General features: G+C 39.9%; 1 protein-coding gene and 1 non-coding gene across 3 annotated transcripts in view; both read right to left on the reverse strand.

Moving 5' to 3' along the window:
- The window catches only part of CDK14 (cyclin dependent kinase 14), a 546733-nt gene that overhangs the window by 179274 nt on the left and 340025 nt on the right, over positions 1-27434 (reverse strand). For both annotated transcript variants that reach the window (XM_028525494.2, XM_028525496.2), the window contains one exon: positions 27161-27254. In XM_028525494.2, the coding sequence (XP_028381295.1) occupies positions 27161-27254 (94 nt within the window). The remainder of the gene's footprint in view (positions 1-27160; positions 27255-27434) is intronic.
- Positions 18968-19103, reverse strand: LOC114508306. The gene has a single exon (XR_003685536.1). It is a non-coding gene; the product is annotated as a U4 spliceosomal RNA (small nuclear RNA).

A 27434-nucleotide genomic window follows, 5' to 3' on the forward strand; every position in this document is an offset into this window, starting at 1 on the left:
GACAGATGAAATACATTAGGACATGTGTAAAGATGAAAATAAAGTAGTTGTTAGGTTTTTTTCCCCATTCCCTCCTGTTTTCACTGCCTTTATTGATGTTATATTGTCTTTATGGGGAAAAAAGTTTATTAACAGATGCTAGCTTGAAGGGTTTTTTATTCTATCCACTGAAATGACTCTGAGGCTTCTATTCATCTGGGAAAAAAGGAAAAATAACAAATTTATTTTGCTCCTGTGGTGGGCGGCTGTAACTATGGTGGATTTGTCTGACTGCCAATTACTGGTAACAGTTATCTGATTGTTATACATTTTATAAATATGTCTAGCAGTGTTCTGTCTGGAAATGCATATGGTTTGGGGGGAAAAAAACTATCATAACTTTGTCTCCCATTCACCGAGATGAAGAAAATGGACCCTGGTTAATTTAGTAACATGGCACATACTTTTTACTTCAAGACCACTCCTAGGAAGGTCCAGTCTCCAGGGAACAGTGCTGCCATGGCAAATTGTCCGAGACAGAAAACAAGCTTTTGTTGGCTTTATTCTGAAAGGTAGCAGAATGTGCCATCCCAAAATATACCGCTTTGTTATATTGATTATTTTGAGCTGGAGGCACCTGAAAAACAGCAAATGCAGGGAGAGGCTTTCTCTGAATCCCCCTTACATGCCTACGGACGCATCTGCCAAAAGGAGTGCAAAGGTCATCGATCCCTCCATGGGAGGGATGTCATCAAGCAGTGAAGAGGGACTCTTGTCACACAACGGGAGTCTAGAAGTTGACACCACACCTAGATAAACTGTGTCACAAACTATCACACTTCCCACCCATTCACCTTTCCTAAAAATCGTTTACTCTGCTCTACGAGGCCCACATCTCCCCCACTCCTTTCCTTATTAAGAAGGCACACTCTTTAAGTCTGAATTCTCAGATAACTTGGGGAGTTCTTCAATTTTCCCTGGGCATCTCCCATGTGTACATGAGGTACACATGTTAATGAACTTTTGTTTGTTATTCTCTTAATAATCTTTCATTACAAGGGTCTCAGCTAAGAGTTCAGAACAGTAAGGGAAAACCACTTTTCCTCCCCCACAATTCTGTCACAGGAAAGCAAATCACAGGCTGAACAATGAGGTGGGCCTGAGTGCTGAGGAGTCCCAGTGGAAGGGAGGACAGCTTTTAGGGGGAATCCATAATATCGGCATCAGAGTGGGACAGGAGGGCATGTATGTCGTTGCTGATGGGAGCAGAAGCTGGTCCAACATTTTTGGAGGATGATTTGTCAAAATCTATGAAATGTTTAAAGTGCACCCAACAGTGCTCTAGGAATCATGTCTGCTGAGATAACGCACGACTGCACAGAGCCGTGGTGGTAAACCAGGCTGCTATCATCCATGAAAGGAAAAACCCGAGAACAGCCTGATTTCAAGGACGAGGTGGTATAAATGTGTGACAGCCATAGACTAGATTATCATGCAGCAGTTAAAGCAAAGTAGAGTGAGTTGAAAACAATGCCTGTAACATTTTTTAGCAAAATACGTATCACTCATGAACACGTACTATTTATGCATAGACACAGAGGAAAGAATGTGCATAAAGTTTTTAATCAGAGTTACCAGGGAGGGGATTACTGTGATGTTGGAGAGAATTTTAACTTTTACATGCACATACTTGCGTAATAGGGTGGAATTCTAAGAGCTTTTTAATTAAATAATTCAAAAGAGATAAGATTAAATAAATGTAAAATAATGGAACAGGATATTAATATGGAGAACCAATGGTAAGAACGATGGAACATAATCCAATTAAGAATATGTACTGGGGTTGGCAGTAAGGGATTTCTATCAAGGAGAATGTGTAATGTTTTGGGGTGGGGGAGGAAGAGCACATGTTAAATGACTTTCTCTCCCCCTCCCTGCTGACAGCTACAATCCAAGTTTCTAGATCAATGCAGTCCAGGTAACAGAGAGAATCGACCAGTAAACAATGAAACAAGGGGACCTACAGGGAAGGGGGGTTTCAACATTAAGTTATACCTTTAAGAACTAAAAAGAGCTATGGTGAACAAAATGTTCCTATTTCCTTTTCAGATCAAAATAGGCATGGTTATGCTAATTATGAACACTGCCAGCAGGCTGAGCTCCCTGGCAGTCTAGTCTGGGGCACTACCAGTCAGCAGGGTGCAGCCGGTCCGCCTACAGGGATGGCTGGTGCCACCTTGCAGCAGAGTCTCCGGAGTCAGCCTGCAGCCATCACCACCTCTAGGGTGGGGCAGGACAAGCCTGGTGTCTTTCCGAACCACTTCAGATCTCAAACCACAGCCGCCCACATCACCATCTGTTTTGTGCCATGTGGGCCCGAAAAGAAAAATCCGGTTTGGTCCTAAAAATACTATTTTGCCTCACAAGGAACGTCTCCTCGGGCTCTGCCTCCCAGTCCCCTGTTTTACATAACGTTAATTCGAGATGCTAATTCTGTGTCAGAACGGTACAGTGGCCACACCCTGGAATGGGAAACTGTAGACCTTAAAATTCTGCCAGAATGTGTCATTTTTTCCAACTGTAGCAGTTTGAAATTGCTTGTGTCCCAAGCCTCACTGACCAGAAGTTCTAACTGGACTGGAGTCAGAACCTTGGACTGGAGTCCACTGTGCTCGTCCTTTGATTCACAATGTGTAAGATTTTCTTCCTCTTATTTAATAATAAAACTACCATTTAATAATGAAATGAGCCTATGTATTCACATTTCACTTTGAAGGAAATATAGTCCCTCAAATTATTAATGAGTACTCAGGGCAGAAGTGAAGAACTGTTTCCTTTATTAATGTAATGTTACCTGGCTCCAAATGTACCTCCCGCTGCCTGCGTGTGATGCTGGAGTGTTTCTCCCTTGCCAGCAGGCACAATTTTAAATTTTGTCAGTAGATGGTGCTGGAGGGATCATAGAGGAAGAAGGATCTTAGCTTGATCCAGTGATGCCTGACCCCAGCAATGCACAGCCATAGCACCCAGCGGCCTTCACCTTCCAGCTTACCAGCTCTAGCCAGAAGTTCCCTGTCTGCCTGCCAGAACCAACAGGGCATGCATCCTGCTTACAACGCCCTGCCCGCAGCCTAGGCCCACTGGTTCCCCAGGGGCAGGCTCCCAGCTAGCTCGTCTTGATTGGAAGTTCCAAGCCACCTGTGGACCAGCTCTGGCCCTGGGTGACCCAAGCAGCTTCCCTGACATCCAGGGGGCTGAGCAACATCTTTCCCACTGAGATCTGAAACTCACATTTGGGAATGGAGATTCCTTCCAAGTTTGTTCCCTTCTTGGATTCTGTTCCTTCAGCCTTAGGATAGTTTTTAGAATTCTCTTAATAGAAAATCTCTTGCAAATAGTTAATGACTCTCTATATGAAATCATCCTTGTTTAAATTACAGTGTGGTTTCTGATTCCAGACGGGACCCTGACTGGTAGTCATCCACTAAAGGGAGCGCAGCTTTAAACCTCGCTTGCTCTCAATGCGGTTCATTAATTTCATCATTCATTTCTCACTGTTGGTCCAGCACATTGCTCACCAGGTTACTGCAGACCTTCCCTTGTATCCTTTAGGCTTTGATTCAACCAACTTACCAACAAACTAACTACCAGAAGATGACATCCACTGATACTCATTGAGCAAAAGTAAGAGCTTCCTTCAAAATCCAAATTTCTAAATCCTTGATTTGCCCTCATATTGATCTTGCTTACATTCTTGTCAGGTTAAGGGAAAAAGCCAGTGGCACTACATCAAACTAAAAAGCTTCTGCACAACAAACGAGACCATCAACAAAATGAAGAGGGAACCCACTGTGTGAGAGAACATACTCAACAATATATATCTGATAAGGGGTTAATTTCCAAAATATATAAGGAACTCATATCACTTCACTCCAGGAAGACAAACCCAATTTAAAAAATGGGCAAAGGACCTACAAAGACACTTCTCCAAAGAGGACATACAAATGGTCAACAGACATATGAAAAGATGCTCAACATCACTAATCATCAGAGACATGCAAATTAAAACCACAATGAGACATCACCTCACACCTGCCAGAATGGCTGTCATCAATAAATTGAGAGACAAGAAGTGCTGGCCAGGATGTGGAGAAAAGGGAGACCTCACACACTGCTGGTGGGAATGCAGACTGGTGCAGCCACTGTAGAAAGCAGTGTGGAGATACCTCAAAAAATTAAAAATGGATCTGCCTTTTAACCCAGCGATCCTACTTCTGGGAATAATCCTAAGAATCCTGAAACACCACTCAGAAAGAATATATGCACCCCTATGTTCATAGCAGCACTATTTACAATAGCCAAGATCTGGAAACACCCCAAGTGCCCATCAGTAGACGAGTGGATAAAAAAAGCTGTGGTGCACTTACACAATGGCATACAACACAGCTGTGAAAAGAAGGAACTCTTACCTTTTGTCACAGCATGGGTGGACCTGGAGATTATTATGCTAAACTAAAAAAGCCAGTCAGAGAAAGACAAATACCTTATGATCTCACTCATATGTGGAAGCTAAAGAACAAAATAAACCTATGAACAAAATAGGACCAGAGGTACTGCTATATGGAACAGACTGACAGATCTCAGAGGGGTAGGGGATGGCAGGGCTGGGAGAGATTAGCCAAAGAACACATATTCATATATGAGTAGCCCATGGACACAGATAATAACGTGGTAAAGGCTGGGGGGGACTTAATGAGGGGGAAAATGGGGACAAGGGGGACCTCTATAATAGGGGCAACAATAACAATAAATAAAATAAGAAAGTCAGAATTTCCTATTACCAAAGCTCATCCCCCCTCCAACTTGATACTAACATAGCAGTTCTTTATTTTAGATTTTATCAGTCAGGACCCTCCTTATAGTTGTTGCCTTTTCTTTCAAAAGATTAAAGTAGGAGATCAACTGAGAGACTTGACAACAATATTGAGTCTTCTAGCTGATGAACACAACATATCTCTCCACTTATGGTTTCATACTATATTTCTTGGAATTGTGTAAGTTCTTGGAAGCACACCCTGGCTATTGTCGTTGGGGGTGGGGAGGGAGGTCAAGCAGGTGGGAATTGGGGTCTCGGGATTATAGGTGAAGTTTATTTCAAAAAGAATTACATTACTGAGTTTTGGAGGGGGGGAGCTGTGGATGCTCTGCAGCCCTGCTCCTTGGTGGAGATGGGTGAAGGGGCCCTTCAGATCTTCAGACGGGGGAGGAGAGGGCTATACTCTGCAGGGGCACCGTGGCTTCAGGTTAATATATCCAAAATACACCACACCTAGCAAAAGTGACATCCTGCATTTATTGTACTAAAACAACATGTCTGCGTCTGTGACAGTCACCTCCCAGATGGCCCCAGTATTCCTGCTTCCTGGCATTCCCACCCATGTTGTCCCTTCCCACAATGTACCAGGGTGGGTCTGTATGAAGAATTGAATATGGCAGAAGTGATACTATGTCACCTTCAGGGCTAGGTTATAAAATGTACTTCGAATTTTCGATATTGTCCCTATAGGTACAATATTGTCCCTATAGGTACAATATTGTCCCTATAGCTAAAATACTATAATATGCACTTAAAATGTTTTTAAAAAGATACTTGGGCTCAGCCTTGCTCTGTCTTAGATTACTCTGGGGAAAACCAGCTGCCATGTGATGCGGACAGTCGAGTGCCCTATGAAGAGGACCATGTGTCCAGGGACTGAGGCCTCCTGCTCACCACCGTGTGAGTGACTGTCTGTCTCGGAAGCAGACCCTCCAGCCCCAGGCAAACCTCAGGTGACCGCAGCTCTGGCCAACGCCTTGAATGAGGCTTTGTACCAGACCCTGAGCCACAACCACTCATCTAAGCTCTTCTGATTTCCTCAGAAAATGTGTGAAATAAAACATTTGTCGTTTTAAAGCACTAAGTGTATGACTTGTGACACAACAACAGATAATGAACACATTCTCTACCCTGAATTTCATTAGAAATGACCCTCATCCTCGAGCCATAGCCTCAATTTTTGCCAAACTGGCAAAAAAAAAAAAGAAAAAAAAAGAAAAAAAAAGGAATGGGTGGCTTATGGCAGGAAAAGCCTGACCAGCCACAAAACAGCATGGCTCTGCACTCTGAGTCATAGCTCCTCCACAGGAGCCCTGGGCCCAGACCCTCTCTGAGCACTCAGTACCAGGAGCCTGCATCTCAGTGTCAGCCCTTCCGGAAGTCTAAAGAGTGACACTCAAAGACAGGCCGGTATCTCCTTTCCTTCCTCCTTAAGGTCAAAATAAAGGCTGCAGGAAACCCTTCCGGGTCTGGAACTCCCACCTGCACTGGGTCCTTCTCCATGCAGGACTGCCCGTGGCAGCACCAGCAGAAACTTTAAAACTAAAATTCCAAATTCTGAAAGTATGTTCACGCACTTCCTACACTCAGGCCTATCTACTTGCTCTTCTTTCTCTCCATCCTCCCTGCCCCTGTATGACAGCTTTGAAAACTCCCCCCTCCCCCCGCTTCTGCCCTTCACCCTGTCTCAGGTGAAGAGAAACAGAATTCGATGGAAGGGGTGAGCTGAGACAGCGAGACACCAGGTGTCTTCGGACATAAGCTCCCCAGGGTTGACAGGATCCTGCCTGGCCTAAGCTTATATCCAAGGGCAAAATGTTCTTCATTAATCACATGGGTTAAAGATACCGCTGGAGCCCAGGTCTAAGCATCATCTTCAGGATCCACGACCTCGTCCTTTTAATCTAGTCTGGGGGTGTTTAACCTTTTGGCATCTCTGGGCCACATTGGAAGGAGAAGAGTTGTCTTGGGCCGCATTAAATACATTGCACATTAAATACATTGCAACACATACTCACAAAAAATCTCATTATGTTTAAGTAAATTTATGATTTTGTGTTGGGCCACATTCAAAGACATCCTGGACTGCGTGCCTGCGGACCGTGGGCTGGACACTCCTGCTTAGCCTCACTCTATGGCTGAAGAAATGAATCCTGTTTAAGTGCGTCCAGTTACAAATAGAGACAAGACTGAAAGTCAAGTCTTCCGGTAAGATATCATAAGCTTTCATTCCAGAATAAAAAAAATCTCCACATACTTTCATATTTACTATCTATCACAACTTAACATCATAAATTCCATCAATGTGTTACAGATGGTTATGTTGCATCACTCACATTGGGCTTGAACACAGTGTAAGGCAAAGAGAAAGAGCTTTGAGGACAGCAATTGGGTTTAAGCTGTGCTGGCCACAGTAGCGGGGAAGATTTATGTGTTATTTTGATGGGGGCAGCAGAGAGCCCAGGCCAACCAACTCTGTTCTTCAGATGTGCCCGGAGGTGAAAACACAGATTACTGCAACATATCCTAATTTTGCCCTTGGGTGTCAGTGGAATTAACTAACTACTAATCTTCTGATTAAAGTATGGAGTGAAAGGAAAAAAAGAAAATCTCTTTCTCTGTTCACATTTTTTTTTAAAGGATTGCCTTTTTCAAGAAAGGAGAAAATAGAAAGCAGAGCTACTACTGAAGGTACCTTCACGTTATGTTTCCATTATCACAACGTTACTCCTACAGCAGGTTATGCCACAACACACGGTTGATAAAAATCTCTTTGTTTGCTTTCTTCTTTCTTTCCTGAGTGAGTGTTTTATCTTAGCATCTGAAATGAAAGGCTGGTATTATCAAAGCTGTGCATCCTGAGAGTCAGCAGCGGGCCTGGATTTCCTTTATTCATTATTTTTGGTAGAACATACAGGCCTTAGGGGTAAGCCATCAGCATCCCTATGTCTTCAGATCCTTACCAGGTTTGCTTAATGGGAAATGAAGGTAATTAATCTGTCATCCTAGACAGTGTACCATTCCTTCAAAATATTTAAAAACCTTTATCATAAATAGACTAACTAGAATAAAAGAGGAAGCATTTCTAACCAAGAGTTGCTGAAAAGCAAAAAGGTAAACACTGAGTTTTCAGAAATTCTAAAAGTAAAACTCGAAAACAAAACAAAACAAAAACAAAAAATAATACGTTTTCCTGCTGATTTGTACTTCCTTTCCTCAGTTACATATTTCTGAAAACGGACCTGCCGTTTGACTACCTTGCTCCCATAAGTGTTATTCTAATGAAGACCAAACAAATATTAATAGAAGATTTGGCATTGCATTGATTTTTAAAATGTGCCACCCTCTGAGTTAACATGTTGGTCTTGGTTAATATGCTGAGTTTCCTGAAGCACAAAGAAGCATTCTGAATCATTCCCTTTATGAGCTACTCTTCTGATGTCTCTAAATGTGAAGACCTCACTTAGAATACCTGTATCTCCTTTAAGAGTTTGAGAGAGGCTCTTAACATGAAATCTCAGGCCCTGGCTGCATGGCTCAGTTGGTTGGAATATCAGCTGGTAGGTACACCAAAGGGTTCTGGGTTCGATCCTTGGTCAGGGTGCATACAGGAGGCAGCTGATTGTTTTTCTCTTGCTCGCTCTCTCTCTCTCCACCCCACCTTCCCTCCCTCCCTCTCTCAAATCAATAAATATATTTGAGGGATGGGTTAAAAAAAGAAACCTTATTTTTTTTCTACTTTCTAAAACAATATGTCCTCAATATCATCACAGGCAGCTCAGAAGCATCAAAGAGCATCTGGGGAATATGGGAGGAAAAAGTCAGAGTGGTCGTCTTTGTCCTTGGAGAGCACCATGATAAACTACTTACACCAATGGGAATCTCAGCGTCTTTTCTTGTACCTGCAGGAAAGGCCATGTCCTTCTAATACCTGCTTGGCTCCTATCCCAGTGCCATAAACATGAGGCTTAGCCCGTCAGGCCCGACTGACACTGGTGGAAATAATCTGGGATAAGCGTGCACATCAGCGAAAACAAAGCACAGTTGTTTGGGGGCCGGGTCACATGAGAAGAGACAGTAAAATACCGAGCAGTGAAATGCAAGTAGCCAACAGGAGACACATCTGTAGTTCTTTTTACCTTAACACAAAATTCCTCTTGTGGAAGGTAAGACAAAAGGCTAGAAGAAATGAGAATTCTGTTGTGTTTCATTCAGCTCCAACTTTCCGAACAAAGGAACAGCAAGTATTAGTTGGTTTAAAAAACAAAACAAAACAAAACAAAACACCTTGCTTCTTGCAGGACCTCATAAACAAAATCATTACTTTGGAAACTGAAGACAAAGAAACACATATATCAGAGAAAATGAAATCATTTATGGTATACTTGAATCATTTTTTTCAAAATGGTATTAAAAAATGCTAAGTGGTGGCTGGGACAGAATAGTTTACTAGTAAATAACAATTCAATATTTTTTTTTAGTCAGGAAATAATCTGTTTTAACATACAGACCACTCTTTATCTTAAAACTCAAAAGTAAACAGTTCACTGATTTCTATTAAAGTCACTGAGTTTACATGATGGACAATATGGTATAGCATCTCTTACCTTTTTTGAAATAATATTGATATAGCTCTGTTCAAATAAGTCAGTGCTCCCATTTTAAGCAATTCATAGCAATGTAAATACACAGGAAGAAGGATCATCAGCAATGCCCCCCCAGCCCTGTTCTGTACTCCCAAAGTAATGATTACAGGTTCTCAATGCCTAAACTTGACCTTGTTACTATCCAGCTAGCCATGTTGCTTCAGGATATGTGCACTGCCTTGCCCCGTCTAGCACAGCTTTCATTCAGTTGCCAGGCAATAAATATTTTTACTGCCTAAGTGTCTATTTCCTTGTACAAAGTGGCTCACTGATAGAAGTAAGACAAGATTCCTGAAAGGAGAAACCTTCCTACTGACTCAGAAGAGGAGAACTGATTCTTTTGGACAGTGTTCCAATGTGATTTATCTACAGCATCATTCCCCCCGCCGCCCCCCCCCCGCAACAGGCTGTATTTTAGAGAGCAGTTTCAGGTTCACAGCAAAACTGGGTGGAAGTTACAGAGATTTCCTGTGGAATATTATCTTTACTATTTATAAAAATTGAGGTTAATGTTTGAAAAGATAAACAAATACTGTTTTCCATTTGTTGAATTTTTTTGCTAGCTGGAGGATTATAATCTCACTGAAGTTAGTGCCCGTCCCATGTCAGACCCAGTTTGGTACCAGGGTGTATCAGGAAGCTCATGATGATGAGACAAGCCACTGTGTGCACTACCTGGTATTTATGTCTAAGTGTGTTATTCATTATAAGGAAGAAAATTAATAACGACTTGGTAACCATACGGTTTTAGCTTGTGTATTTCCACTAAGTAGTATTCCTAGTACTAAGTACTAAAAAGAAAACTCAATAAAAATTGTGCTAAACTTCTTCAAAGTAGAAATTGACTGAAGCCCACTGCTGGGCATATCATAGGCACTCACAACCGCTTTACAAAATGAACCACATCCAAAGAGTCAATAATCAGATCAAAATGGGCATTTATCACTACTCTGTGTGAGAGAGAAACAGTATTTTACTTTATTGGGAATAAGATGGGATCTGAGAAATGAGCCCAAATATTATCCTCACAAAAAGGTTTTATTAACACTTTTTAGCTCTTTACTTTTCACATGGCAAACATGAAACATTTTTAATTAGAGCATATTGATAGTGATTTGTTCTACAGAGCTTCAATAAAATGAACTATGTAACTGAATGTTAGATGACAGTGACTTACATATTATTAGAACAAGAACTGCAAAAGGAGAAACTAAAGGAAAATAAGAACTCACATCTATTTTTAAACACATAAATGAAAGAAAGAAAACTGTCATTTTTAAAGTGGTTTTTAATGTCATCCCCATAGAGTTTCCCCCAAAGGTGCATTTTTAAGAAGAACCCAGTGAAGAATTGGGCGTGCAAATCGGTGCAACCACAGTGGAAAAGCATGGAGGTTCCTATAAACATGAAAAATGAAACTGCCTTATGACCCAGTGATCCCACTTCTGGGCATATATCCAAAGAAGCCCAAACCACTAATTCAAAATAATATATGCACCAACATGTTCATAGCAGCATTATTTACAATAGCTGAGATGTGAAAACAACTCAAATGCGCATCAATAAGACAAGAGAATAAAAAAGCTGTGGCATATATATACAATGGAACAGTACCCGGCCATAAAAAGAAGGAAATCTCACCATTGGCAACAACATGGATGGACCTCGAGTGTATTATGCTAAGGAGATAAGTCAGTCAGTCAAAGACAAGTACCATGTGATATCACTTACATGTGGAATCTAAAGAACAAAACAAACAAACAAACAAACAAAATAGAAACAGACTTACAGATACAGAGAACAAACTGAAGGAGGCCAGAGTGGAGTGGTGTTGAAGAACGGGGTAAAAAAGGTGATGGGATTAAGAAGTATGAACTGGTAGTTAGAAAACAGGCATGGGGATATAAGGTACAGCATAGAGAATATAGTTAACAACACTGTAATAATTATCTATGGTGGCAGGAGAGCATTTGAATTATCAGAGGGGACACTTTGTAACCTATATGAACATCTACCTGCTGTGCTGTACACCTGAAACTAATAACCAAAAAAAAAAAGGGTTAAATACAAACTGTAATAAAAAATAAAATAAAATGATGCAATAATTCTCCACAATAATTCTATCATTGTGAGTCTATTTCTGCAGCATGAGGGTGCATGCTAATGCTTGATTTGCACAAAGTACTCCTTTCTCCCCAACCCCTACTCCCTAGTCCTAAACTCTATTAGGGAACTAACAGCAAAAATAACAGTACTGCAAGGTCAGAATTGAAGGGAGAAAGCAGAAAGGTCTGGGTAAAGAAGCCAGGAGGTCTAGGAAAAGAAGAGAGAATTTATAATTGGGAAATCAGAGAAAAATTCCCTAGAGGGGGAAATGTTTCTAATATTTAGAATGATGGGCTGTATTTAGACATTCGGGATAGAAGAAGTGTGATTCCTGGCAGCTGTAAAGGCACAGAAGGTTGCTAGCACAGGGTGTACCCCTAAACCAGTTTCTGCATCTTTCTCACGGACTGGCCAACATGAAAGGCAAAGTAAGACACTGACATTTGCTCTTGTCCTGAAGAAGAATGTATTCCCAAGTAGAAGCTCAAATTCACTGGCAATTTTAATATTTAGAGTTATTCAAAAATAACAACACCAAGTAGAAATTTTTAAAAAATGGTACATTTAAAATAGACAATTCTTAGGAAAATGTGACATATATGTGTGTGTATAAATACTACTCAGTCCTAAAAAAGAAGGAAATCTTGCCACCTGCAACTACATGGATAAACCATGAGGGTATTATGCCAAATGAAGTAAGTCAGACAGAGAAGGACAAATACCGTATGACCTTACTTCTATGTGGAATCTAAATAACACAAAACACCAACCCCACAGACAACAGAGGACAGACTGGCAGTTGGCAGAGGTAGGGGTGAGGGGTGTGTAAACTTCCATTTATAAAATAAGTAAGTTGGGGATGTCAAGAAACACATAAATAATAACATAAAATAAAAAGTAGGCAGTTCTCCACACCTGTCCAGTAGGACTGAATTCCCAAAGAGACTTTAGGAGAATACAGAACGCCAGAGCCACCACACTCCCTGGTAAGCACAGGCCTGTCCTTTTCAAAAGAAATGAGGGAGGTGAGTGAGACAGAGGACAGAGTCAGCTCCAAGGTGAGGCGATCAGTTAACCTGACTTAGGATGAGACTGCTCTCCAGGGGACATGCTCCAATGACTTGGGCAGATTATTCTTATGAGAAATTTCAATCAAACAGCCATAGCATAGTTTTCTATCATGATACATGATAATGAGACAGGAGAGATCAATTTAGGATAGAATGATTTGAGGTGGCTTTTTTTTTCTTGTACAGGGTTGGGCAAGAGATGATACAAGGTCAGATTTTAAATGAACTCATGCCTCACAAAAGATTAACAGCCTGGACAGATGTATCCTTGAGAGTAAAGTCTTCTGAGGCATAAGGAAAGGGAGGGAGCCAGAATGTTAATCAAGTGATCAGAACAGATATGAGCTTATAGCTCTGGGATATGATGATTACAGATCTTCATTTGCTGTGTACACAATTCAAATAATAGTCACCCAATATTACTAACACAACACCATGTGAAAGAAACCTTCAAAGATACTTGTTATAAAAGCATGTCCCAAGAAGGTCTCACCAAAAGTGTCCCTGTAAGAAACATAGGACTTAGTTTGACTGCATAATGATTTCTATATTCTAGAGAGTATGTGTACACTATGTAGGTTTTTAGGTTGCCACAAAAGGCCAGAAAATTTAAAACATGCATAACATTTTGAAGCCCGATATGTATCTTTAAGGTGGAGTTTCTTAACCAGGAGGACCCCTCAGGCACAGCTTGCCTGTGTGACTGCCCAGAGGCCTATGCCCGGAGACTCTGAGGCCCCATGTGGGGCCTGAGACTGTGCACTCAGAAAACGATTCTCAAGTCATTCTCATGCACACTCCTGGTTACAAATCGGAGCAAAACAATCAACAAAATAACTACAAAACAGTATTTTGGTGGAAGGGTCAGTGAATTTAGGATTTAGTCTCAGTTCTGGCACTTATTAAACATGCCTTCTTAAGCAAATTCTTAATCTCTGAAGATAGTTTCCTCAGCTACAAGACAAGAGCAGTAGTACCTACCCTTTCTTGGTCATGGGATCAAAGGAAATGTATTAGTTACCTACTGCTGTGGAACAAGTTACTCCAAAACTTAGTGGCTTTAAGTAACACACATTTATAATATCACAGTTTCTGTTGGTCAGGAACCCAGGAGCACCTCAGCTGGGTGCTGCTGCTCAGGGTCTCTCACAAGGTAGCAATGGAAGTGTTAACTATGGCTGTGGATTCCCAGGAATGCTCAGCGAGGGGAGGAGCCCCTTCCAAGCTCACTCACAGGGTCGCTGCCAAGTCTCTGGTTTTCACTGTTTGCGGGCTAGAAACAGCTCCTTGACATGCAGGCCCCTGCACAGAACAACTTACAACATGGCCGCTGGCTCACCTCAGAGTGAGCCGCAAGACGGTAAGAGAGGACAAGAGAGAAGGAAGTAGGGATCTTTTTGTAATGCAGTCTCAGAAGTAATATCTCATCACTTTTGCTGTAGCCTGTCCATTAGAAGCAAGTTCCTAGGTCCAGCTCACACTCAAGGGGAAGGGAGGACATTAAGACATGAATACCAAGAGGAGGGGGCGTTGCTGGGAGCCAACTTCCATACCACCTTCCACAAGAGATAACACATGTGATGTTCTGAAGAATAAAAGACTTATGTGGAAGCACACTGCAAGGGAAAAAAATTAAGGCATAATTTGAATTATAAAAATCTACTTTAAGGATAACATTCTGAGAATTTGCTATAAGTATCACCACCTCCTCACTTGCCTCAGATGTGTCACAGTGTGGCGGTATTTCACCACCCTCTTCAGTCTGACACATCTGTGACCCTGTTAGTAAAAAAAGGATGAAAAGGGGGGTGAGCAAATGAGGGACCTCATGACCCACCAGATAACACTCTGTGACAATTCACACTTTCATATTGTCCTGGGAAACAGTACTGCAACAGCTGTCAGGAGCATGGGGAAAACAACAACAAAAAATTAGCAGCTTGAAAAATTGTTCCACAGATTATTTTTTCCTACAAAGCTGTTTATCAGCTCAACTTGGTGATATGACTTAATGAAAAATTACATAATTTCAGTTTTGGAGTTTTAAAACATAGCCTTAGCATTGTTGCCTTTCTTTCTGTCTAGAACGAGGGTTGATGTCCCCTCCCCTCTACTCTGGGTGAGGATTTGTCACTGCTTGGGTGGACAGAGAGCCGCTCTATGACTTCTGAGGCTAAGCTAAGAGAAACAATGAAGGTTCCGGGTGGTCCTTTTAATGGAACCCAATCAGCAGACCATGAGGAAGCTCAGACTAGTCTCCCCGGAGAGAACCATTTAGGACCTTAAGACTCCATGAGGAGAGAGGTGTTGGCCAGTTCCCAACTGCTCCAGTTTCCCGTTGTTTCCACTCTGCCCACCATCTGTCTGAAACCATTTGAGAGTTCCCAAGCCCAGAACCACCCTGCCGACTCCTCACTGAATTCGTGACTCTGAAACTATGACAAATAACTTTTTAAATGACTGTTATTGGTTTTACTCAGAGTTCTCAGGTGGTTACATGAAAAGAAATAATTGTGACAGCCAGTAAGTAGTCATATATTGACAATAAAGTCATGAATAAACAAAATGGTAGTCTAACACAGAAATATATTAGGTTGAAACATTATTGGAACATGTAAGACTGTCAGACCACAGATGTGAACCACTGCCTCCAGGAATGTCTTTGGTAAAACCACTACAGTTGGGAAATAGTTACAGGTAGGATGGATACGCCTAAAACCAATCTTATGTTAATACGATGAACATAATCCATCATATAAAGAACATAACCTATAAAGAATTACAGAAATTAGAAAGAGAGCATTCCTATTTCTGTAAAAATGTATCAGATCAACAACTGGCCAACAAAATATGGTCAGCAACTATCTCCTTCTCCTGTCCTATCACAGTTGCAAACCATTCGGTATTACACCAGCACTTCAAATATTACCTGTAACCTCCAACACCTGCCCACAGTGTCTACCACAGCACCACCCTTTCATTTAAGAGTCAGGCGCATCATTGATGCAGTCGATAAATTTTTTCTTGAAATTCTCCTTCTGATTTTACAAAGCAAGTGCCCTCTGTCTCTCTTCATCCTCTGGATAGTCCTTTTCTGTTCTCTCCTGTAAACCAACACCCGCTCTCCAAAACAGAAACATTTCCCGCTTTCTTCTGTCTACACTGACATTTCTGGTGAAGTCAATCAGGAAGCCCACATCTCTAGCTGCAGCATAATTCCACCCAAAACATGCACACGGGTATTCTCAGACTCCCTTTGTTGATGTTCCCAATCTGCTTTCTGAAGAGTAAACAATACAGGAATTCCGATGCTTCACAAAAAGCAAAGACTTCTCATATATGAAATACTTTATATAAAGGAGGGCAAAGTAACAAGAATATTAGAAATCACCTTCATGGACTAGCAAGAATGATCCTTAATTCACCAAATCTGGACTTGAGAACTCAAATATTATTATCAATAAGCACACACAAACTGCTATTCCCTCCTCTTAATGCTCTGATCCCAGGAGTCTGCATGTATTGTGCCTTCACTAACTTCCCTCAATGCACACGTCATCACCTTCTGAGCGAGACCTCCCCCGAATGCCATATGTAAAGTATGATCTCTCCTGCAACACTTAGGAGTCACGTGACATATGCACTTGTTTATCGTCTATCTTCCTGCACAGGAGTACAGGTTCCCTGAGAGCAGGGGCTTCGTTTTGTGCACCGCTGTCTCCTCACATTATGGAAGAATATTTAGCCCATAATAGCCACATAATAAATATTTGTTGAAGATATAAATAACTGAACGAGAAAGTGATTCATGAAAATGTTCTCACTTTCCATTTATAGAATAGTAATACCATAATGTAAATGCAAGAACATGGGGTAAAAAATATTTTTTCATCATGTGACCTAATTCCAATCTCTACATCACAACCAGCTAGTCTTCAAATAGAAGTTTCTTTGCGAAAAGGAATGTGATTAGCTAATCTATAGTGGGATATCCCACTGTCCTGGTTTTTTCTTAAGACCCTACTAAAGTTTGCTACTGACGCTTCTATTGGCTTATTAGCACAGGACTTTATTAGACTATCTACCTAATGTCTCTGTGTATAATCTCTCAACTTTTCTTTCCCTAACATCTTCATTTGTACCAGATCTCTCTTCATTTTTCTTCTATGTGGACTTTTTTTCTCCCACAGAACTTTTGACCTGGGAGGACCTGAAGGCATTATTCGTGTGGGGTTTTTCACCCTTTCTTTCAGCAGTGGGATCTGTTTCACAATCAAAGCCTGAAAGAAAGCAGAGCCAGGGCTGGAGGGCCTGGAACAGGCCTCCTTTAGGCCACGCCCACCCTCACCCCAGCATCTCCCAGACACCGAGGAGGACCCTAAGCCTCCTTTAAAAATCAGGGACAGTCTTAGCTTCCCTAATGAAACCCAGATGTGTCTTCTGTGTCAACTTTTCCATTCCTTCAGCAGAAAACCCTTCCCCTCCTTTAGACTAGGAGCATCTGATGAACAAACACACTGTGCCACCCCCTTGCGGCACAGGCAGTGAGAGGGGCGTGCTGTGGGACACAAAGGGAAGGCTCAGGCCTTGTAATTCCCATCCACCATCTAAACAGACCTGAGTTCATCTACAGCTTCCCGCAAGGGAGTGATGTCTCTCTCCCTCCTGTCTTTCTCTTCCCTTGGACTTTTATGCCACTGTGCTGTTCTCTACTGGTCTAGCTCCCACCCACGCCCCATGCTGACAAGCTGTGAGCATCTCTAAGGTTTGGGCAAGGCTCCCTGGCACTTCCCCCTCCACCTTCTCCTTAGTCGAGAACTGCTATGGTTTGGGCAAATGAGCCCTTGGTCCTCATCTTTCTCCTCCTTCTGTATGTTTTGTGTACTGGACATGTCCACCTGGGCTTACCTGCTATCACAGGAAGTGCAGGAACCTAGCTTGCTTCTTCAGGTCCCTCCACTGGCACTCTTTTTCAATGTTCCCATTATTTCAATGATCTCACTAATCACTATGTCCACGAGCTCGAAACTCTGTGGGTATCTTTAATTCCTTTCTTTTCTGTGCCCTTTCTAACTAGGATGTAGCAAAACAATGTTGCAACAAAAGCCTTCTGTTCCGACTTTCTAGAAGCTATTCAAATGTAGCCCAGATGACAGTACTTTTGCAGGGAGCAGAGCCGGTGTCTGCTGGTTCACCATCATGTGCAGGCACAGTGCCTGGAACAGAACAGATGTGCAATAATCCTGCTGAAAGAATAATGGAATGGGATAAAACTATGTGATGCTTACTGCAGCATAAAAACCGCGAGCAAATTACCTAATAATAGGGCAATGTATTAGTACATTTGGGCACATTTATAAGACATTATAGTATAATTAAAATAATATTTTCAAGTATATTTTAATGGCTTGGAAATGGTTCCTTATTTAATGTGAAAAGAAAGAGAAGCTGGATACAAAAACCATACATTTATTATCAACCCAATTGTGAAAAACTAAAAAAAATAACAAAAATGTATAACACTGGTTATCACTGAATGGTGATTTTTATTTATTTTCATACTGCTTTTAAATCTAACTGCTTTATTTTTTATAAACTTAAGAATCTGAAGATTTGCCTCTGTGTAGAAAACTATGCCTACTGCTAAGGCTTGAGAGAAGCATGCACAAATTAAAAAAGGCATTTGTTCTCCTACTTTGTTTTGCTAAAATAGACTTTAAAAATTGTTATTTAGTATTCTCAATATCCTTCACCCCAACATGTATTGCTTAGCTCTCTAACTCTGTCAGTCTTTGTACAGTTGAGTTTTTCACTACATCATACTACGTTAATTTTGCTAAATTCATTTTAACATTATTATTCTCTTGTTAAGATATTGTATTATCTCATTATCACTTCATAGGTAAAATAAGGTAAAAAGTCCTTACTCCATCGAAGTCCAGTCCTGAACATCCACGCTCACCTTCCACCCACACAGAACACACCCCACTCCTGCCCACTGCCCGAGGTCTGCTGTCTCCCTTGTTCCACTCAAACCTGCACTTTAAAACTTTTTCCAGTGCTTCTCAAACATACACAAACAAACTTTATGCATAATCCTGTGATATCATGCAGTTTAGAATTTAAAATGATTAGAGTTGCAAGACATTACTAAAATCATTTAATTCAATTCCTCCCTTTATAGATGCAGAAACTACAACACAATTCGAAAAGTGAACTTGTTTAGGGGGAAAAAAAACACCTAGGATTAGAACCCAATATTCAACTCTTAGAGTGCAGTATTTTTAACTAATATAGGATCTATTACTAATACTGACTCTTCCATTTGCTGATCAACTGTTCAGCCATTATTTATGGATCCATTCTTAGCAATAATCGCGCCTCGGATAAACCTCATTGGCTATGATACTGCCACTGCGCAAAACTATGGCTCCATTCTTAAAGATATGCTCGCCTGCCCACCTTCATTGTTGTTACTCCCCCAGGGCAGACACCCAGCACACATTCCTTCACATCTCCATGGTGCCTTGTGCGGCAGAGTGGGTGCTGAAGAAGGATGGTGGAAATGACCTCAAGTAAATCTAATAATGGTAGTGAAGGACACAAATGTGTGATGTCAACATTTGATCTTAACAAGGTGGATGTTCCATCCAATTGGATGGTGATGGCCATCTGAGGAGCCAGTGTTGGCTTTCTCCTACATTCTGCACAGCTGTCCTAGCCAATCGGGAAACCTCGGGGTGATGGTGCCAGGTTAGATCCTGGACACGGAGCCAGGATTGGGAAACGGGACTGGAAGCAGGTCTGCAGACTACTTCTCTGCAGTCAGTCCGCTGCAGACAGAGGCTGGCTTCAGGAATGATCTAACTCAAAGGCCAGTCTGAGTGGTAGCTTTCTAAGTTGCAAGTGGGACTTTTCACACAGTCTCATACACATACACACTTTTAAATCTTGAATCGGACACACACACGGGAGAAAACATTTTAACAACTGTACCGATCAAATAATGTGAACTAGGTTAACAAACAACTGGTGCAGCCAGAAGACTCAGGAGACAGGGAAAGGTGAGACCCTCAGGGCTAACAGCAAAGGTGGAGAAAACAGGACAGGCTCCCCAAACAGAATCCTGCCAGTCCTCTGTCCTGCCTGCTGTACACAGGGCTCTGGACCACCTAAGCCCCGAGTGTCTGCCAAAGGCCGCAGGCAGCTGTGCAAGCACTCCCTGCCATTTGTTCAGCTGTTGTGAAGTGGGAGAGAAGCGTATTCCCAGGCTCCAACAAGCAGATTTTTTTTTTTAATTCAGAATAATGTGATTAGAATGCAGGTTTTTTCTTAAATTCTCATTTTGTCACTCTGAGCATATATTTATTTGGATGAATTCAACTACTGCTTATTTTTGCAATTAATGGAGGTGAATATAATATATGATGCCACATTAAAAAATGGGTAGAGCCGAAAAAAGAAAACAAATCACTCTTCACCTAAGCACAGAGTTATTGCTTAGAGAACTAGGTGCCCATCAACCTGGCATTTCAAAGAATCTTAAATATAATTTGCCAAAATTCTATCACTTTCCTTCTTTCTTGCAAATGAGCATCACAATTTCAAGGAAAATGATTTGATGGTGAAATCTTAACTTATAGCACAGCCAGATCAATTTCTATGTATCAACAATTCTTATTTTGTAGAAAGGGATTCATTGGACTTGTTAAAAATATGAACTTCTCCTTTCCACCACAACAGAGGAAGAGAAACAAGAAAGAAAAAACCATCAAAAGAAAAAATAAAGGCTTTACTCATCTTTGTTTCTTTTTGCATTTGTTATAAAGACTCAGTGCGGGGGAGTTAATTATATTAGTTACCTTGGGTAACAAGCTATTAATTTTGTACTTCAAAGTTATTAACCACCTTTATATACACAGTTCACAGGGGAATAAACAGACTTAATCTTGGTATTAAAATACAACCAAACCAAACAATCCCATGTTTTATGACTTCTCAAATTTGATTATCTCCTTGGCAGAGCTTTTACCAGAGGCCAGGTACATGGCTGCTGCTTAAAACACAGTCTCTGATTCTACAAAGAATTTAAGGAAGAGCTAACCCACATCCTTCACAGACTATTCTAAAAAATCCAAGAAGATGGAAGACTCCCAAACTCTTTTTATGAAGCCAGCATCATCCTAATCCCAAAACCAGATAAAGACACAACAAAGAAAAAAACTTCAGGCCATTATGCTCATTGCCAATGAACACAGACGCTAAAATCCTCAACAAAATATTGGCAAACTGCATCCAACAATACATTAAAAAGATCATATACCATGACCAAGTGGGATTCATCCCAGGGATGCAAGGATGGTACGATATTCACAAATCAGTAAACATATTACACCAAATAACAAAAGCAAAGACAAAAATCACATGATTATATCAATAGATGCCGAAAAAGCATTTGATAAGGTACAGCACCCATTTATGATAAAAACACTTAGCAAGGTGGGAATAGAGGGAACATACCTCAACATAATAAAAGCCATATATGAGAAACCTACAGCCAACATCATACTCAATGGGCAAAAACTAAAAACTTTCCCACTAAGGTCAGGAACAAGAGAAGGTTGTCCACTTTCATCACTTCTATTCAACATAGTATTGGAAGTTTTAGCCACAGCAACCAGACAAGAAAAGGAAATAAAAGACATCCAAATTGGAAAGGAGGAAAAAATACTTATTGTTTGAAGATGACATGATAGTGTACATAGAAAATCCTATAGACTCCACAAAAAAACTGCTTGACCTAATAAATGAATTTGGCAAAACAGCAGGACACAAAGTCAATAACCAGAAATCAAAAGCATTTTTGTATAACAACAATGAAACAGCAGAATTAGAAATCAAGAAAAAATCCCATTTGATATAGCAAAAAGAAAAATAAAATACCTAGGAGTAAACCTAGCCAAGGAGGTAAAAGACCTGTACTCAGAAAACTACACAACACTGAAGAAAGAAATTAAGGAAGACACAAAGAAATGGAAACATATACCACATTCATGGATCAGAAGAATTAACATCATCAAATTGTCCATACTACCCAAAGCAATTTATAGATTCAGTGTAATATCTATTAAAGTACCAATGGCATATTTCACCAATATAGAACAAATACTTCAAAAATGTATATGGAACCATGAACAACTCCAAATAGCTGCTGCAATTTTGAGAAAGAAGAGCAAAGCAGGATGGATCACAATACCTGATATCAAACTGTATTACAAGTCCACTGTAATCAAAACAGCCTGGTACTGGCATAAGAACAGACACATAGACCAATGGAACAAACAGAGAGCCCCAAAATAAACCCAAGTCTCTATGGTCAATTAATATTTCACAAAGGGGGCAGCAGCATAAAATACAGTAAAAATAGTTTCTTCAACAAATGGTGCTGGGAGAGCTGGAAAGCTACAGGCAAAAAAAAAAAAATGAAATGATCACCAACTTACACACCATACACAAAAATAAATTCAAGGTGGATAAAAGATTTAAATGTAAGTTGTGACACCATTAAAGTCCTAGAGGAGAACATAGGCAGGAAAATCTCAGATATTTCATGCAGCAATATTTTCACTGATATGTCCCTTAGAGGAAGGGACATGAAGGAAAGAATAAACAAACAGGACTTCATCAAAATACAAAGCTTCTGCACAGCTAAAGAAAACATCAGGAAAATGAAAAGGGAACCAACTGTATGGGAAAATATATTTGTAAATGATACCTCAGACAAGGATTTGATCTCTAAAATATATAAGAACTCACACAACTCCATTCCAGGAAGACAAGCAACCCAATTAAAAAATGGGCAAAGGACCTGAACAGACACTTCTCCAAGGAGGACATACAGAGGGCCCAGAGACACATGAAGGGATGCTCAGCATCACTAGCCACCAGAGAGATGCAAATTAAAACCACAATGAGATACCACCTCACACCATTGGGAATGGCCATCATAAACAAAGCAACAATCAAGTGTTGGAGAGGCTGTGGAGAAAAGGGGAACCTAGCGCACTGTTGGTGGGAATGCAGACTGGTGCAGTCACTGTGCAAAACAGTATGGAACTTCCTCAGAAAACTAAAAATGGATCTGCCTTTTGACCCAGCAATTCCACTGATAATAGTATATGCTAAGAACCCTGAAACACCAATCCAAAAGAACCTATACACCCCAATGTTCATAGCAGCACAATTTACAATAGCCAAGTGCTGGAAGCTACCTAAGTGCCCATCAGTAAATGAGTGGATCAAAAAACTGTGGTACATTTACACAATGGAATTTTATGCAGCAGAAAGAAAGAAGGAGCTCCTACCCTTTGCAACAGACAGCATGGATAGAACTGGAAAGCATTATGCTAAGTGAAATAAGCCAGGCGGTAAAAGACAAATACCATATGATCTCACCTATAACAGGAACCTAATCAACAAAATGAACAAGCAAGCAAAATATAACCAAAGACACTGAAATTGAGAACAGGCTGACAGTGACCAGAGGGGAGGGGGGGAGGGGATTATAGGGGAAAAGGGTGAAGGGTTTGCAGGAACAATTATAAAGGACACATGAACAACAAGAGGGAGGGTTGGAAACAGGGAAGGGAGGGGGGGAGGGATGGGGGAAAGGCAGAAAACTGTACTTGAACAACCGTAAAAAAATGAAAAGTAATAATAAAACATAGTCTCCAGTCCTTTATATGAGAACCTTGTGAAAGTGGATTTAATTACACATTACTAGTCATTTCTCTTCAGACCACACATAATAGGTCACCAAGGAAAAACATTTTTTTCCAGTGATTCGGTCCTACCGGGTTAGTAGAATGTCTTTCTCTGGTGATCACATGACTCGGGAGAGAGTCTGCTTGTAGAACACGGCATAGAGCTAGCGTTTGCAAATTTAAACAATTCAGTGGAGGGTATTAAATATGTAAGAGGATAACATTTACTGTCAAAAGTCTATAGATTTCTTTTTTTGATCATGTGGAATTCTTCAGGGTAAACATAACATTTCAATTCTACAGCATCAATTTTAGATGATGATATTTATCTCCTAATTACCAAAGGACAATTTACTTGTAAAAAGCACTACATATACAGTAACTACAGTGAGAGGCAGAGTTATTACCATCAATCACGATGCTCATCTGCATTTAGGGGCCTCTGTGCTCTAGCAAGAGCACACAGGAGGTCGGGATGCCAATGTTGTCATGGGAAATTTGTAATGATTTCTTTCTTTGATTTATTAAAAGCCTAGTCATAAATCAAAGGCCTCAGAATACCCATAAAGTTAGGAAACTATTGCCATAAAATGAAGAAATAATAACAAAATCTCCATACAGGAAGTAATTCAACAGGATATGACTTATTGGAAATTACTTGTATTACAAAAAGGTATTTAAAACTAAAATTCTGACCATGCAACATCAATAAGCTAGGATTTCATAAAACTCATTTCTTTGTTCTATTGCTACAGAAAATACTTCATTTCTGGCATAACCAGGCACCTTTTCTTTTGAATTCACTATGAAATAATGTGTAAGTAAAGATACTTCTTTCTATATGATTCCCTTTTGAAGTTTTCTGATTTCAAATATAGTAAATTCATGATTTTAGCATAAATGTCAGTAATTTGACAAGGTTATATAAGTATTGTTGGTAGCTATCAGAAAGTGAACAGTTAAGTAGAATCTAAAGTTTTTAAAATTATTCTCAGAGTAATTAAGTGGTATTATAATTATCATGAGCTTTAATTAAATTAAAAAGCTAAATATTTAAAGGTGTAACATAATAATTTGTGATGCAAACATTAACCTTTCCTCTTCTGCTATTATTTTTCAACGATACAATATATGAATGAGTTTATTATATTTTTAAGAAAATAACTGGAGAAAAGTTATTTAAAATAATTGAATGAAAATAAAGAGTAGAGTAGAAAAAAGGAAATGAAGGTAAGTCGATAAAAACAGAACATTTATGCTAAAGGCCATAAAATATGAATGAAGGAATATAATTTATTCCTAGATAGAAAAGGTCAATTTTATGTCATTTCTTCCCAATGTAATTTACAGGCTCAGTACAACCTCAGTGAGATCAGTAAGAAGAGATTTTCTTGGGAACAGGGAGAAGGAACTGTTCCATGAGTTTAGACAACGGGATGGATGTGTAAGAATAGATTTAATAGATTTATGAAAATTGAATTTTAATAAATTAAGAACTTTCAATTCTAATAATTCTTAAGCAAAAGGCAAAGGATTGGTTCACTTTGAAGAGAAACCATAGTATTAATTCTTAAGTAATAGGATAACTATACAAAGGGTAGAACACTCTAGAAAAGGGTGTTTCTAGTAGCACCTCCTAACAGTTGATAACTTTAAACAAACTATGCAAATAATATCTCATCCATACAGTAAAACACTCTCCTGTCATTAAGAATGATGTTTCTAGATTTATTTTTCAATGAAAGATATTGAATACACATTGTTAAGTAAAAAAGCATTACAAAACAGTACATGAGATATGACTCAATTTTCTTAACATGTATAGAAATGGAGGATATCACAGTACTAAATATGGTTCTCTCTGGATAGTAGAACAAAAGGTAATTTTTCAACTTTTATACTTTTTAATGTGGGAATCTTCAATTATAAAGATACATTATTCTTATAATCATAAAACACTATTTTATTATTCTGTGTGAGAATTTATGAATAAGAAATAATAAGCAGAATTGAAAAGAAGGAGCTACAAAACAAGACCTGTACAGAGGTTGGGCAAAAGTTGTTTTTTTTTGCATACGGTTGTGAGTATGCAAAACACAGTTTATTCTTATATTATTATTTATTAATTATTGTATTATTTTCCATATGAATAACTATAGCCCTACTTTTGTCCCACCCTACATATGCTGTTTAGAAGAGACCCACTTCAGACTGAAAGACACACAAAGTAAAGGGATGAAAAAAGATACCTCATAGAAATGGAAACAGCACGCTCGAGTAGCAATACTTATATGAGAAAAAATAGGTTTTAAAACAAAGGCTGTAATAAGAGTCAAAGAAGGATATGACATAATGACAAAGAGATCAATACAACAAGAAGATGTGATCATTACAAATATTTATATACCCAACATAGGAACACCCAAGTATATAAAGCAAACACTGATGGACAAAAAGGGAGAGAAGACTAAAGCAGTCACAATAGGGGACTTCAATGTCCCATTGACAGCAATGGTAGATCTTCCAGACAGGTAACCAACAGAGAGTCTTTATTATGTGTGCCAGACATTGTTCTAAAAGCACTTTATGTATATTAAGTCAATATTCCTTAAAACAACTGATGAGGTAGGTGTTACTATTGTTCCTCATTTCCCCCATGGGAAAACTAAGGTTCACAGAGCCACGTCCCTTACCCAAGGTGACAGAGCAGGTGATAAAACCAGGTCATCTGGCTCTAGGACACACTTTATCTTTATTTTTTGCATATTTAAAAAAATTTAATATTTTAAATTTTAAAATAATTTTAGACAAGTCACATAAAATAACACAGAGAGTTCCTGTATACCCCCACCAGTTTTCCCTACTGCAAAAGTCGTACATGACACGGAACATTTGTCACAGCTGGGAAACACACGTTGGCATCCTGATCCTAACTGAACTGCACGCTCTCCTGAGGTTTAACTGGCTCTTTTTCTAATGTTCTCTTTCTGCTCCAGGATTCCATCCAGGGTACCACATTCCAGTGAGTTATCATGTCTTTGTAGCCTCCTCTGGGCTACGACAGCTTCTCAGACTGTCCTTGTTTTTGATGGCCTTGACAATTTTAAAGAGTACTACTCAGGTATTGCGTAGACTGTTCCTCAGTTTGGGTTTGTGTGATGCATTTTCCATGATCAGACCTCAGTTATGGTTTTGGGAGAAAGATTACAGAAGTGAAGCGTCACTCTCTATACACTGGCTCAAGAGTACTGATGACGACAGCCTTGAAGTCCTGGCTGAGACACTGTTTGTCTGGCTTCCTTCTCCTCCCCGCACCCTTTTCCGATGCTCTGCTTTATGGGGAAAAGGCTATGGATCAAAGCCTGCATTTACGTTGGTGGAGACAGGAGGAAGTTAAGCTACACTTACTTGAAGGGGAGACATCTATATAAATAATTTGCAATTTTTCTGTCAGAGCTCTCATTTTTATCCGTGATTCTATATCGCCTCTGACCTCCTGTCCTTTCTTACCATTTTGCCATATTATTAATGTGCAGTAGTTTAAAAACATAACAATTATTAACAAATGTCTTGCTTTTTCAAAGGTCCAAAAATATGTTAGAATTAAATGTGATGATCAATGCTTTGTTTAAAATTATTTTCCACTACCCCTGCGGAATGTGTCACTAAGGGATGGATTAGAAACCAATGTTTCTCAAAAGCACTCTGTAAAGAACTTACCAGAAATATCCGTTCAAGTTGATCCTGAATGTCTTTCATTCCAGGAAAAGCAGCAACTCCTTGGATCATTTCTACAAAGATGCAGCCAACTCCCCTAAGGAGAAGAGAAATACGGTTACAGAAACCGGTGGATTCTGCTTAGAAAACTAAATCTGGAATTAGAACCTCTCTTCTTACGGAGGAGAAAGAATGAATAAATAACATTCTCAATGAGCACAAGGGCTGTGATACACCCCTAACCCAGCACACCCAGTGTTTTTGCTGGACTTCTCTA

Source organism: Phyllostomus discolor, chromosome 10 (assembly GCF_004126475.2).
Source record: "Phyllostomus discolor isolate MPI-MPIP mPhyDis1 chromosome 10, mPhyDis1.pri.v3, whole genome shotgun sequence".
Lineage (NCBI taxonomy): Eukaryota > Metazoa > Chordata > Mammalia > Chiroptera > Phyllostomidae > Phyllostomus > Phyllostomus discolor.